At 34.4% G+C, this 12,426-nt stretch overlaps 1 protein-coding gene across 2 annotated transcripts; it reads right to left on the reverse strand.

Annotated features, from left to right (window-relative positions):
* Window positions 1–5,338: 5,338 nt before the first annotated feature.
* LOC113726871 (uncharacterized) lies at window positions 5,339–8,725 on the reverse strand. Of its 2 annotated transcripts, none has more exons than XM_027250782.2 (4): window positions 8,570–8,725; window positions 8,128–8,244; window positions 7,361–7,651; window positions 5,339–6,130 (listed from the first exon to the last, which is right to left on the reverse strand). In XM_027250782.2, exons 2-4 carry the CDS (start codon window positions 8,233–8,235, stop codon window positions 5,549–5,551), a joined length of 981 nt encoding a protein of 326 aa, XP_027106583.1. In that variant the 5' UTR covers window positions 8,236–8,244; window positions 8,570–8,725; the 3' UTR covers window positions 5,339–5,548. The 2 variants fall into 2 exon arrangements, with proteins under 2 accessions (XP_027106583.1, XP_027106582.1); XM_027250781.2 differs by having other exon boundaries at window positions 5,339–6,133.
* Between the last annotated feature and the right edge of the window lie 3,701 nt (window positions 8,726–12,426).

Raw genomic sequence — 12,426 nt, forward strand, 5'->3', positions numbered from 1 at the left:
TTACAAGATTGATGCTTTTTTCACAATTAAGTAGGTTTGATCGCAAGATTGCTGCTTTTAATTTCCATCCGAATAACTGTTATAATTTTGGAATTTGGTAACAGAGTAATAATTGTAAAAATGCACTAATTCCCTCATTTATATTAATAATAATTACTTCCACCAAATACAAGCATCAGCTCTACATGTTATTTTGGGGGGGGGGGGGGGGGAACCCGTCTCTTTGTCAAAACAAGAGTTCATTAATGAGGTGCATAAGAGGTATGACCATTCGGATGGTAGTCCACCCAAGAACAAGAAGAAAGAGGCTAACAACAAAAAGATGAAAGGGAAGGAGAAACAAAAGCTTGAGGAGGAACAAGCTCGTCCAGCCAAGAAAAAGTCTAGAGGGAAGGAGAAACAAGAGGATGGGGATGAAGGGAAGGAAAAAAGGAGACACATATCATCCAATCTGGAAAATGCATTTTTAATGATGGAAGAACATGGGTTGTACGAGGAAAGTGTCTACCCGTACAAGGCTGTCATTGATGAATTACCAAAGTCTAAGACAAAAGGAAATTATCACAAAAATTGGCGGCAGCCAAAGTCTTTCCTCTAGCAATGCACTGCACGTCAGTCAGTTTTGCAATTTCTGCTGCTTTCTCGTCAAAGTTGTTTTCATTTCCTTCAGCTCCTCTTAAGACTAGAATCAAAGCTTGAAAGTTGAAAGAATGGCCGGCCATGGATGATCCTGACATCAATCCCTTTGGTTTTACTTACAAGATTGATGTTTTTTTCACCAGTTAAGTAGGTTTGATCGCAAGATTGCTGCTTTTAATTTCCATCTGGATAACTGTTGTAATTTTGAAATTTGGTAACAGACTAATAATTGTAAAAATGCACCAATTCCATTGTGTATATCAATAATAATTACTTCCACCAAATAAAATAACAACCGATACAGCATCAGCTCTGCATGTTATTTTTTTTGGGGGGGGGGGGCGTCTCTTTGTCAAAACAAGAGTTCATTGATGAGGTGCATAAGAGGTATGACCTTTCGGATGGTAGTCCAACCAAGAAAAAGAAGAAAGAGGCTAAAGTTCCATTTGATAAAATTGAATCTGAATTCTGAACTCTGAATTTTGAAATCTGAATACTGAAACAATTAATTTACTGAATTTTAACCACTGAAAAGAAATATATAAATGTCTGAATTTTAATACTAAACTTATTTCTACTGTTTGATAAATATTTATAACTGAATGCTTAATAAATTTAATTTGATAATTTTGCCCTTATATGTTTTTATTCAAAAAAGAAGTAGAACCTATGATTTAATTAGTTTAAAATTGTTGAGTATGAAAATGATAATATTTATTTTTAATTCATATTAATATAAAAGATGAAATATATTATATGAGAAGTATGAAAAATATGTAAAAGTCTTTAAAAAGAGAGAAAAGAGAAATAGAAAACCATTAGATAGAGAATATTAGATTGTTTAATTAAATAAGAATTTTGAATATAATTAACAAACAAGAGTAGATTTGGTAGATAAGATAAGGTAGTTGAAGTAATTCTATTGATTCTTATCAGAATTAAACATTCAGTTAAGATTCTTGTGCTGAAAAAAATACATACAGGTTTAACACTGCTTAACAAGTTTAGCAGATGAATTTTCATTTATCAAACACTAAAAACATCCGAATGTTTGAAAAGATTCAATTTCAGCACTTTTTTATATTATCAAACTGACCCTAACAAAAAAGAGATGAAAAGGAAGGAGAAACAAGAGCTTGATGAGGAACAAGCTCGTCCAGCCAAGAAAAGGTCTAGAGGGAAGGAGAAACAAGAGGACAGGGATGAAGCAATGTTTTAAAAATCGGACCGTTAATTGAACCGGTGAAGTGAAAGGGTCGAGGTTCAACCGGTCGGACCGGTTCAACCTCGGTTCAATGAATTTTTTAAAAAATAATTTATATAAATATATATATGTACAAAATAAGACATGTAATGGACTAATTTAATATTTTATATGATGAAAAGTTTACTATTTTTTAATAACTTGGATTTTTAAAAATAAATTTTTTAAATTATAAGTTAAAACAAATAAATTTCATCTCAATTTCAATTATATCTAAATCCAACCCCAAAATATCACAATATTTTGAAATTATACAAAATTCATGTATCTGAGAATTTAGATATTATGAATTTAAATTTTAATTTACGTTTTGAGATTTAGATATTGCAATTTAAAAAAGAAAATTTGGAATTCGAAGGAAATCAAGAAAATCGAAAATAGAATTGTAAACTTGATAAGAAACAAAAAATAAGATAAAAGTGAGTGGTTGTGGCATTAAATAATTTGGGTTAAAAAAAATTCTTTTTTAACTTTTTTCAATTTAATGGACAAAAACAAAATTAAAAGATGGAAGAAAACATTAATAAATTAAAAATAAAGAGGTTTGATTAAAAAGGGAGTGACAAAAGAAAAGATGATAGAGAGAGAGAGAGAGAGAGTTGAAAATTAAAAAGAAAGAGCCATGAGGGGATGAGATTTTGTAAGAAAAATGGAAAAAAGAAATATGAGTATTTGCTTTATATAAATAAGTTATCAAAAAAACTAATAAAATATGATGGTGCAACGGTTAATACATTGGTCTTTTATTACAAAGGTCTTGGGTTCGAATCTTGATTGTTGCATTTTGCAAAACTTAAAAAAAAAAAAAAAAAAAGGAAAGCTGAAAACCGGAAAACCGCCGGTTCAATCCGGTTCGGCGGTTTTCACGGTTCAACCGGTCTTTGACCGGGTTTCTAGCAAAGTCAACAATGTCATTGAACCGGACCGGTGCCATGGCCGGTTCGCGGTTCAACCGGCCGGTCCGGTCCGGTTTTCAAAACATTGGGTACGACTTGGTACTCAACAACAGATGAACCATATCTGAAGCATGTTTCGCTTGACCCAAATAAGAAAGAAAGAATTACAGGAAAAAAAAGCTTGAAATGTACTTTCTTTCTAAGTTGTTCCCAACTGCAAAATTTTCATTAATTTGTGTTTTGATTGTGCCCAACTACAAAATGGGCAGAGTCACTAAATCTGGAACTAGTTCTGTCATGTGTAAGCCGTCTTCAATTTTATTTCTCATCGTTAACTTGGCTGCGGTAGGCCTGTCAATCGGGCCTAATGAGTCGGGCTTTGATGAGTTCAAACTCAACTCATTTGATTTGAAACATTTTCGGGTTTCGGGCTATGAGTTTCGAGTTCGTAAATGTGAAACTCATACTCAGCTCACATAATATTCGGGTTGTGAGCCTTAATCGGGCTTAGCCCAAACTCACTTATTACTCCTTAATTTTCTTAATATAATTACTATAACTATTAAGTTGTAAAACTAATTTAACATTTACAAGACTATAATATTAAAACTAAACATGAATAAATAATAGTTCTTAAAAAGTATATAAACCAAAATTTTTTTCAGCAATATTTATATTTAATCCATTTAAAATGCATGAAAAATAGTAATAAAACATGCGATCATAAGCCAATACATCTTTAAAAGTTGAAACTTTTTTTTATAATCTTGTGATTTAAATCCAAATATGCTTGATGATTTTTGTGTTTGTAGACCAAAAAAAAATCAACCAATAATATGCTAATACAAAAATTTACTCAACCAATAAGAAAAATTAGAGATTTAGTTATGCATTACTAATATTGGCTCTCAAGAAAGCTCATGAAAGAGTCTTTAGATGTATTTTTGTGTTTTGTAATTTATTTATATATTTAGTATTTAGTAAAAATATATTTGGATATATAATTATACATAATATCAAAATATAAATATTATATATATAAGTAATTAAAGAGCCAAGCCTATATCGGGTTTGAGCCTAATAAGCCCCAAGCTCAGCTCACATTTAATTCGGGCCTAATTTTTAGGTTCAAGGTCAGACCAGCTCACTAAATGATCGGGCTCATCGACCTTTCTGTCGGGCCGAATGAGCCGAGCTCGGGCTGGCCAAGCCCCATTGACAGTCTTAGCTGCGGGCTGCCAAAGCAAGTTCGGGGTCTGCAACAGCTTATCAGTTGTTTTCGTGCCATATGGTGCGGGCCTATTGATTGTTATATTGATTAAGAAACTCTTCAAAGAAAACAAAAAAAAAAAGAAATAAATAAAGAAAGTTGCAGCTTCAAATAATTGGTTTTAGTTAAAGTCTCAGCTTCGTTGCACTGTTAAAAACCTTAAATTTGCGTGGAAGTGAGAGTCGTTGTGCGGCGAAATGAACAAGACGCCGGGCTTTACATTCCTATGTGTTGATAGCAATTGCAAAAGTGTACGGCTTTTAATTCCATAATATTAAAATTGCATAAGCAGCATCATTTGCTTCTCAAATTTGTACCGGGCCAAGTCTTGGATGATGATTTGTTTTGAATTACTTGACTATTAATGACGGGAAATCATGTGGAAAGCAGGTAAAAGATTAGTTTCGGCTAAAGTTGCATACGAATCAAATCGCTCACGAGTTCATTCGGTTAAAGTTCGATTCGAACTCGATTAACATCGATTTGAGCATAGAGAAGCTCCATTGGTTAATTTGTGAGTGAGATAGTGAAATTACATATATATTCTAAATATTTCTATTATTTATTAAGAAAATTGTCTATTTTATTTATTTTAAAAAAAAATTTTGAATTATGGTAGACTTAAATTCGAGTTCGATTAGACTTGAATTTAAGGTCGAACTCAAACTTTATATTATAAGTTTGTCGAGTTCGAACATAGTAAAATTGAGTTGAGCTATGTTCGATTAGATTAAAACTCGATTCGATTGAACTCGTTTGCAATAACTCTTTCTTGTTAGGCCATATTCCATTCAATGCTCTGTATTTACCCCTTTACCTCATTCTTACATGTGTGAAAGGGAAATGAAGAATGAGGATATCAACTACGAGGTTACATATCTACAGGTTCAAATGTCCTCCAACATCTTCGGCAAAACGTCAAATCGAGGTTCAAAAAGCTTCCCCTCATGACAAATTACTCCACTGTTAATATTTATTGCCCTTGATTAGTCCAACTCAAGAGAAGTGGTAAAAGAGATAGAGACCGAAAGAATAATCTACACGTTCAATCTTCCTCCAACACCTTGGAGGTGAAAGTACTTTTCGCACAACTTGATGGACATTATTGACAAGTGGTAAAAGTGCTAGAAACTGAAAGTGTAATTAGTTAGTTTTTTTGTCATAATAACATTAATAACTAAAAGTGGACTTCCATTAAGTAAGACGAGAGAGAGAGAGAGAGAGAGAGAGAGAGAGAGAGAGAGAGAGAGAGAGAGAGAGAGAGTAAAATTGGCTTAACTTTTGTCCAGTACAGCGAAAGCTTGTTTAAGCAAAAGCTGCGATTCACAAGGAAGGCTGTAGTTGCATAAACAAAAATTTACATGAATTACGTACACATTTACATCAACGTATAGACATTAGACAACATGGTACTTTTCTAATGTAGTTCACCGCCAAATTAGGACACTAAGGAAGCTGCACTTGCCGCAGCACCAATTCTCAACTAACATCCAAATTCTCAATGATTTCAAAATGCATCTGCAAACTAGGAGGCCTATCAGCAAAATAAAATCTCTCACGAAGCATTAATTTCCCCATATTCTTCCGAGCTGCTAATTTAAGCAGACGAAAAAATTCATTTTTTTCTTTGCATATCCAAGTTCGCCAACGATCGGACCACTGTCTTGGAGTTCCATGAAGGATGATCCGCATCCCAAAAGCTCTTCGCGTAATACGATCTGAAATACCCTCAATCACATCCTGGTTAGTAAGATATGCCCCTTCAGAATTCAAGCCAACATCTACATAATGAATCTCAGCTATGCTGTTTAAGAGTTCTTCTTTTGAAGTGGGAATGATCTGATGCTCCTCCCACATACCACTTCCTTCATCCATCATAGTTTTCTTCGCTCGGCTATCGCTACTGGTTGGTTGGACTTCCATTGAGCCAAGCTCAGTAAGTAGCTGGTTCAGTACAGTACCACCCTTACTAAACCCAAGAAACAGAGTTTTTGGTTTAAAGGAACATGATGCGGACGGTGCAGCCTGATATGGCTGTCCCCCTAACATGGAACTTTTTGCCTGCTAGAACCACAGAAATAATCTGAAGATCACAAACTTGGAGCAAATATGAAATTATAGCAAGTTCTATAGCATAAAGTATTCTTGCAGATTTGGCAAGCTTTGCCCAATCACAATTTTACCTACCCTCTCTCCTCAAGTACACTTCCAGACAATCATCAACAATTTCATAAACCACAACTTTATTGGCAATGTTGATGCTACCAATTCAAACATGGTTATGCAGATAAATGGATTTGAATGTAAGAATAGAATATCTTCAGTTGACGAATCAAACATAGCCTTGGAACTTATGTTCTGATGTGGCAGCATAATCCCTCTGGTCTATCCCTGGGGGTAGCATGGAAGCAAGATAAATGATAAGAGTAGTTTGATTTTTCCATTGGCTCTTTTTATTTGAGCACCTTCTTGTTCAATTTTTCTGCGTCATTAAGAAGAGAATCCCAGACTGCTCATTCAGCTGAAGAAGACACACCCAAATCAAGAGTAGATTTTATTTGCTTCTTTGGAAGAGGAACTGCTCTGAATGAAGATCTTATTGCTCAATTAAAATCTAGCATTTTCTGTTCATCCACCTAGTATACCCAATGATTCATCAGTTATTGCCTGTTTGTTTTTCGCTAATATAAAGTCTCTTTTGTTTCATAGTTCTTCTGCTGCAGACCTCAAACAATACCTCCTATTCTTTGAACTTGTGTTATATCAGCCAAATTATGCTCCAAATCAAATCGCCTTTTGCTGCTAACCAAGAAAGCTCCACAGCTAGGTAATCTATAGCTTCCAGACTCCTGAATCATGATTTCATCTTAAAGACATACGTATTGACCTATATTCCACTTAAAAGAAATCAACAAAGTGCCATCATGTTCCGACCAAAGATTTAACGTAAACAGCATGTTAACCATCAAGCAAGCAATACAAAGAAGAGGATATGCTAGACCATTCACACCCAATGGTCTAATTATTTGTGCATTCTAGACAAGCCTAAAAACAAATGTTTTGAAGGTGACAGAATAAAAGGACATTGCTTGGATGCATCTAAATCTCGTGTCCTCTGTGAAGAAATAATTGAAATGAGACATAACAATATTTTCCAAGAAATGTTTTACAGCTCAAAATTACAGCTCTGTGAGTTGTAACCATTGAGAATGAGCATAGAGTAATATGATCACTAAATATACGAGAACAACAGAGGGAAGAATAAATCATAATTAAAGCACCAAGTTTTACCTCTTTTAAACAATTAGACAACAGCAAGACAATTGATGATGAAGCAGGAAGTCCTGTTGCATTGTAAGATTGTGGTTCGCCATCAAGGTTGACAGTCGGAATAAAATCCTTGTACACAGCAAAAGGACCATTAAAAGTGTTGGCCTCAATAACCCAAGCATTGATGGTAGACCCAAATTTTGAAACCAAAATTTCAGCAATTTTCTGGACATCAGATAACCTCTCGATCACAAAATTTCCTGTGCCTTCAACTTGATCCCCATTGAAGAAGATGGCATTCGCAGAAGGCACCTGCTTATACCACAAATTCTGTTTGTTACCTTCAATATTTCTTCAACCTTGATCTCCAAAAGCACGTATACTATACATTTGCTTTCTCAAAACTGCCTTCAATTATCAAAGCTTTTACAATTTGAAATATCGCTCGGATTTGCAAATAATTAATCCCTATACTTACAGATTATAATAAATCTTACACCTAAGGAGAATTCGCATTAAAGAACTATGTAACATAACCGAAAATACAGCTCAAAGAAATCAAACCTGTGATCAGTGAAAAGTTACCCATCATGGAGGTGAAGGTTTTATGGCAGATAAGGGCAAAACTTTGGCATGACTTCTATGAAAGGCATCAATCGATTGTACATCATGTAGGCACATTTTCATAGAAATTATGCAAAAATTAAGCCCTGTTTATTCATTAATACAAAACTTACACTACCCTTAATAGGGATTTTCACCAAAATGATTGCGAAACAAAAACTCACAGCAAGAGTCTTAGTGGAAGAAAAGATGCACAGAGACGCAGCAACTCTATAGAAACTGCTGCTATTCGGATGCAACGGCACCTTCAGAATTCCAGTCCACCGATCCATCCAAATTAACTGCCAACAATATTATCATAATGTAGGGAAAATTCAAACGCTGTTAAACCACTATTAACATTTCCACTTTTCAGCTCAGTTTCAAGAAAGAATAAGAACTAAAAACCACCTCAATTGTCAAGCAATAACATTGGCTTCCAGAGATTTAATCCTTACCATTAATCACTAATTTCTGATCAGAAACACATAATGCAACAAAATCAACATGCACTAGATCAAAATTATTACAAAATGGTTTAACATCACTTATTTGACAACCCTGAAATTCTACAATAAAGCATATGCAATAACCCAAAATAAAAAGACAGAGGAAAATCCAACCGACCTTATTGAACTGGAGTAGTTAAACAGAAGATTTGACTGATGCGCCAACTGGGGAGTGAAAAGAGGTAAGGTTTCTGGAGGGAGCTAAAGTGGAAACTGGAAAGTGAGTTGATTTCGTAAGATCGGACCCATGATGTGAGTTGGATCCTCACACGGGTCGATCCATGCATACGGTCTAATTTGTTAAGATAAGCCCATAATATAACGGCCCAAAAGCTAAACATAAGTGCTCACTTAGGGGTACTTTGGAATTTGGATTCTCTAGAAAAAAGGAAAACTTGAACGTCCAAAAACTAAAGTGAGAAATTTGTAATTAAAGATACTAGTGCTTTTCTCCTTTTTTTTTTCTTTTTTTTTTTTGACAAGATAGTAGTACACTTGCTTGTTTCTTGATTTCTGGGTTAAGCTATTCTTGATTTTATAATGTTGCGCTATTTTTTGTGTCTGATTTAACCACTTTATAGTCATGGTAAAAAAAAAAAAAAATTTAGAGTTGGAAATGCCAAAAAACAAAGAGTTTGATCTGTCAATATATCTCTGCAAGGTGAATGAGTAATGAGTAATGGATGCTTGAACTGTTTCCAAAGACATGAACATGTGTGTTAGCATTCTTTTCCTTGATAATAAACCAAAATGGAAGATTAATAGATCTTTCTCACGTTGGCATTTCAGATCGAGTGATACACTAATTCCATTTTGTGAGCTACGGTTCTTGACCTAGTTGTAGTTCAGCTATGAATTCAGACACTAGGTGTTGCATAAAGACTCATTTTGTCACCCTGATATTATGTTTGTGGGGGAAAAAAATGAAAGAAGAAGTACACATTAAAGCAATACCAAATAAGAAGCTCCATAGAGCATTTATTCCTCTTTCTCTCCTTTTTTTTTTTTTGTGGTGGAACTTTTGGCATGCAAAGCTGAAAGAAACAAGCCTTTCATCCTTTTGGAGTGCAAAGTTTAGTAAGAATAAAGCTAGAAATTTCCACGTAATTAACATCCCACAACTAAAATGAAACAGCAAATGATCGAACAGCACAAGCCTGAAATGCCCTGCGCTAGTGTCTATTCTTCCTTGATGCATGATCACCTCCATCTTAGCTAACGCTGCAAAGAAGAAATCGCAGTGAAACCATCCAATTTGTCAGTAAAACTAGTTTACGTAGCAGCCAATTTATGCTGCCTAACAAGAGTACGTACTAGTAGTAACAATCTAATTCGGTTTTTAATTTGTCTCACTTGTCGCAATTGACGTTTTTGGAGATGGGGATATCCAAGGTAACACCGCATTTGCCAGCTGCAAGGGCTCAGGCTGCATCATCCTTGAGAGTTGATTTGCGGCATCTTTAACACAATTGCATGCGTCCCTTTTGTCTGCGGGTGTTTTCAGAGCTGCGACCAAGCTTTTGACACCATTGCAACATGCTGCTTCTGGCTCGCCTCCTGCATTAAGATAGGGAACGCACTTGGTCAAATATCCATCCACTTCTGGGCACTTGATTGCCTGCCCTGGCTCAATCATCAGCTGAACCAAGGCTAAAACTACAAGTGCTGATACAATATAGCCCTTCATTTTTTTTTTCAAGCTATTGATGATTATACTGGGATTTGATACTTTTGATAAATTGTTGCTTCTATAGGATTTTGTGTATTAGTATTGAGGCCTTTTATAGGTGCCTCAAGACTGTCACTTCTGATTGCATGGGTAAGGTTTGTTATATTATTTTGGATGTTTCTTTCTTATCATATGTCATTCAGTTCTTCTATTTCTTGGAAAAGTTTTCTTGATCCTAACTCTCTCCATTTTTCCAATTCTAGCATTTGCAGGCTTTATGATGCATCTTCGGTGTTTAAGTTTGTTTCTCGTGACAAAAGCAATCAGAAATCCTATCCACTTAACTCGGGAGCTGAGTAACAGTACCTTAATTTTGTTGAAAAAGAAAAGAAAAGAAAAGTTTCCAAAAAATAAAAAAAAAGTCACACTTTAACATCTACCCTGAATCGTTACGTATACCTCGATGTTCCTGTAATAAGGTTCGTCCCATAAATAATTCTTCATTCAATTAAAACAGTTCAATAGGAGAAAGGGGCTTCAGTATAAATCGTTCATGAGAAAAGCTGACAGAACTTCAGCTCTTTGCAGAGATTGCTTGCAAATGAGTAAGCCATTATCGAGCCAGCATTAAAAGAAAAAAGGTAAAAAAAAATTGTCAAAAAAAGTGTCAGTACAAAGAAATAACAGAGCCATTATTAGCATTTACTGTTTAATTTCACTAAACAGAGAAATAACGGAGCCAATTTAGAGTTGACCCTTTGTCAATTAAAGCACATTTTTTTCGCAGGAAAATATTTACATAGATGAGATTTATGACACCACTTGCAGACCTTAGATCCATCAGTCAGGAAATTGACTTAATTTATTTTAGGTAAGTTTCTTGTTTTGTATGGAAGTAACTAATTTTTTAATTAGTTTTAGTTACTTAAAATAGTAGTCAAGGGATTTCTTATTTTGTTTAACATTTAGAATTTATGTCCTATTCTGTATAAGTTTAGGAATTAGTACTCATTTTCTGTTGTTATTTAGATTTTGGTCAAATAATATTTCTTATAAATAGGTGAGTTGACATACAATATAAGGAACACACAAGGGCACACAAAAAGCAACATGTAACCTTATACATGGGGTGTGTGAGAGAGTTCTTGGAAGATGAGAGATAGGAGATGGTATACAAGAGTTAGACTTGGATTCAAATTGTATTCTTGTATAGCATATTTCTCTCATAATAAAGAATGAGTTTCTCTCCATAGACGTAAGCTCAATGGTGGAGTCGAATCACGTTAAATACTGTATGTCGTTTATTTTTCATGCTTGTGACTTGTTTATTGTTTATCATTAAATTATTGTGTACTTGATATATCAATAGTTGTTTGTTCCACACTTAAATCCTAACAAATGGTATCAGAATTTGGTTGCGAAATTGGGTTGCTCACAAATATTTGGATCCCAACAAACTGAATGGTTGGATCAAGAGTTTGGTTGTTTATGGTTGGATCCTGGTTGACTACTGAGATCAAGTGGATTGTGGCTGTTACCAATTGAACAATTTAATGAGTGGTATCCTTATTTCAATGGTTTGGCAAAAAGTATTGATGGTGAAGAATGGGAAGTCAAAAAACATGAAAATACTTGACGGTGAATCGGTAAAGACTTTCTCACACCTCCAATACTTCATCCCGGTGAATTTTAGATTTTGATTATATTCTCTGAGTGGTGTGGCATGTGTTCCAAAAAAAAAAAGAGATCTAATTTCCATACATCAGAAGACCCTAACAGTTACAAGTTTTTCTTTTTGGGTGGAATCTTGAAAATCACACGTGGCGAGATAATTCTGAAGATGGAAAGAAATATGGTGATTTTATCACTTGGTTACCTCAATGATTAGGCTTAAAGCTCATTAAAGGGGATCTCAGATTGCAAGTGGTGGTGAGAAGAAATCCTGTAAAAGAATATGGTGAATTGAGACACCTTCTCACGAGTCAACTGAAAATTGGAATCGGGATAACTATACATGTTCATTTGTCGATTGAATCAATTTGGTGTCAGGATTGTATTAATTCGGGTGTGTAGTTCTGTATCATATTATTTGGTAGTTGAAGGTAAATGATTGTTAAAAGAAATATTCGTCTAGGTAGAGATTTGTTAGGAAATTGGTTTAATTTCTTTTAGGTAGATTTTTTGTTTTGTGTGGAAGTAACGAGTTTCCTAATTGATTTTAGTTACTTGAAATAGTAGTCAAAGAATTTTCTATTTTATTTAGGATTTAAAAGTTATTTCCAATTTTGTATAAATCTAAGAATTAG

Source organism: Coffea arabica, chromosome 2c, assembly GCF_036785885.1.
Source record: "Coffea arabica cultivar ET-39 chromosome 2c, Coffea Arabica ET-39 HiFi, whole genome shotgun sequence".
Taxonomy (NCBI): domain Eukaryota; kingdom Viridiplantae; phylum Streptophyta; class Magnoliopsida; order Gentianales; family Rubiaceae; genus Coffea; species Coffea arabica.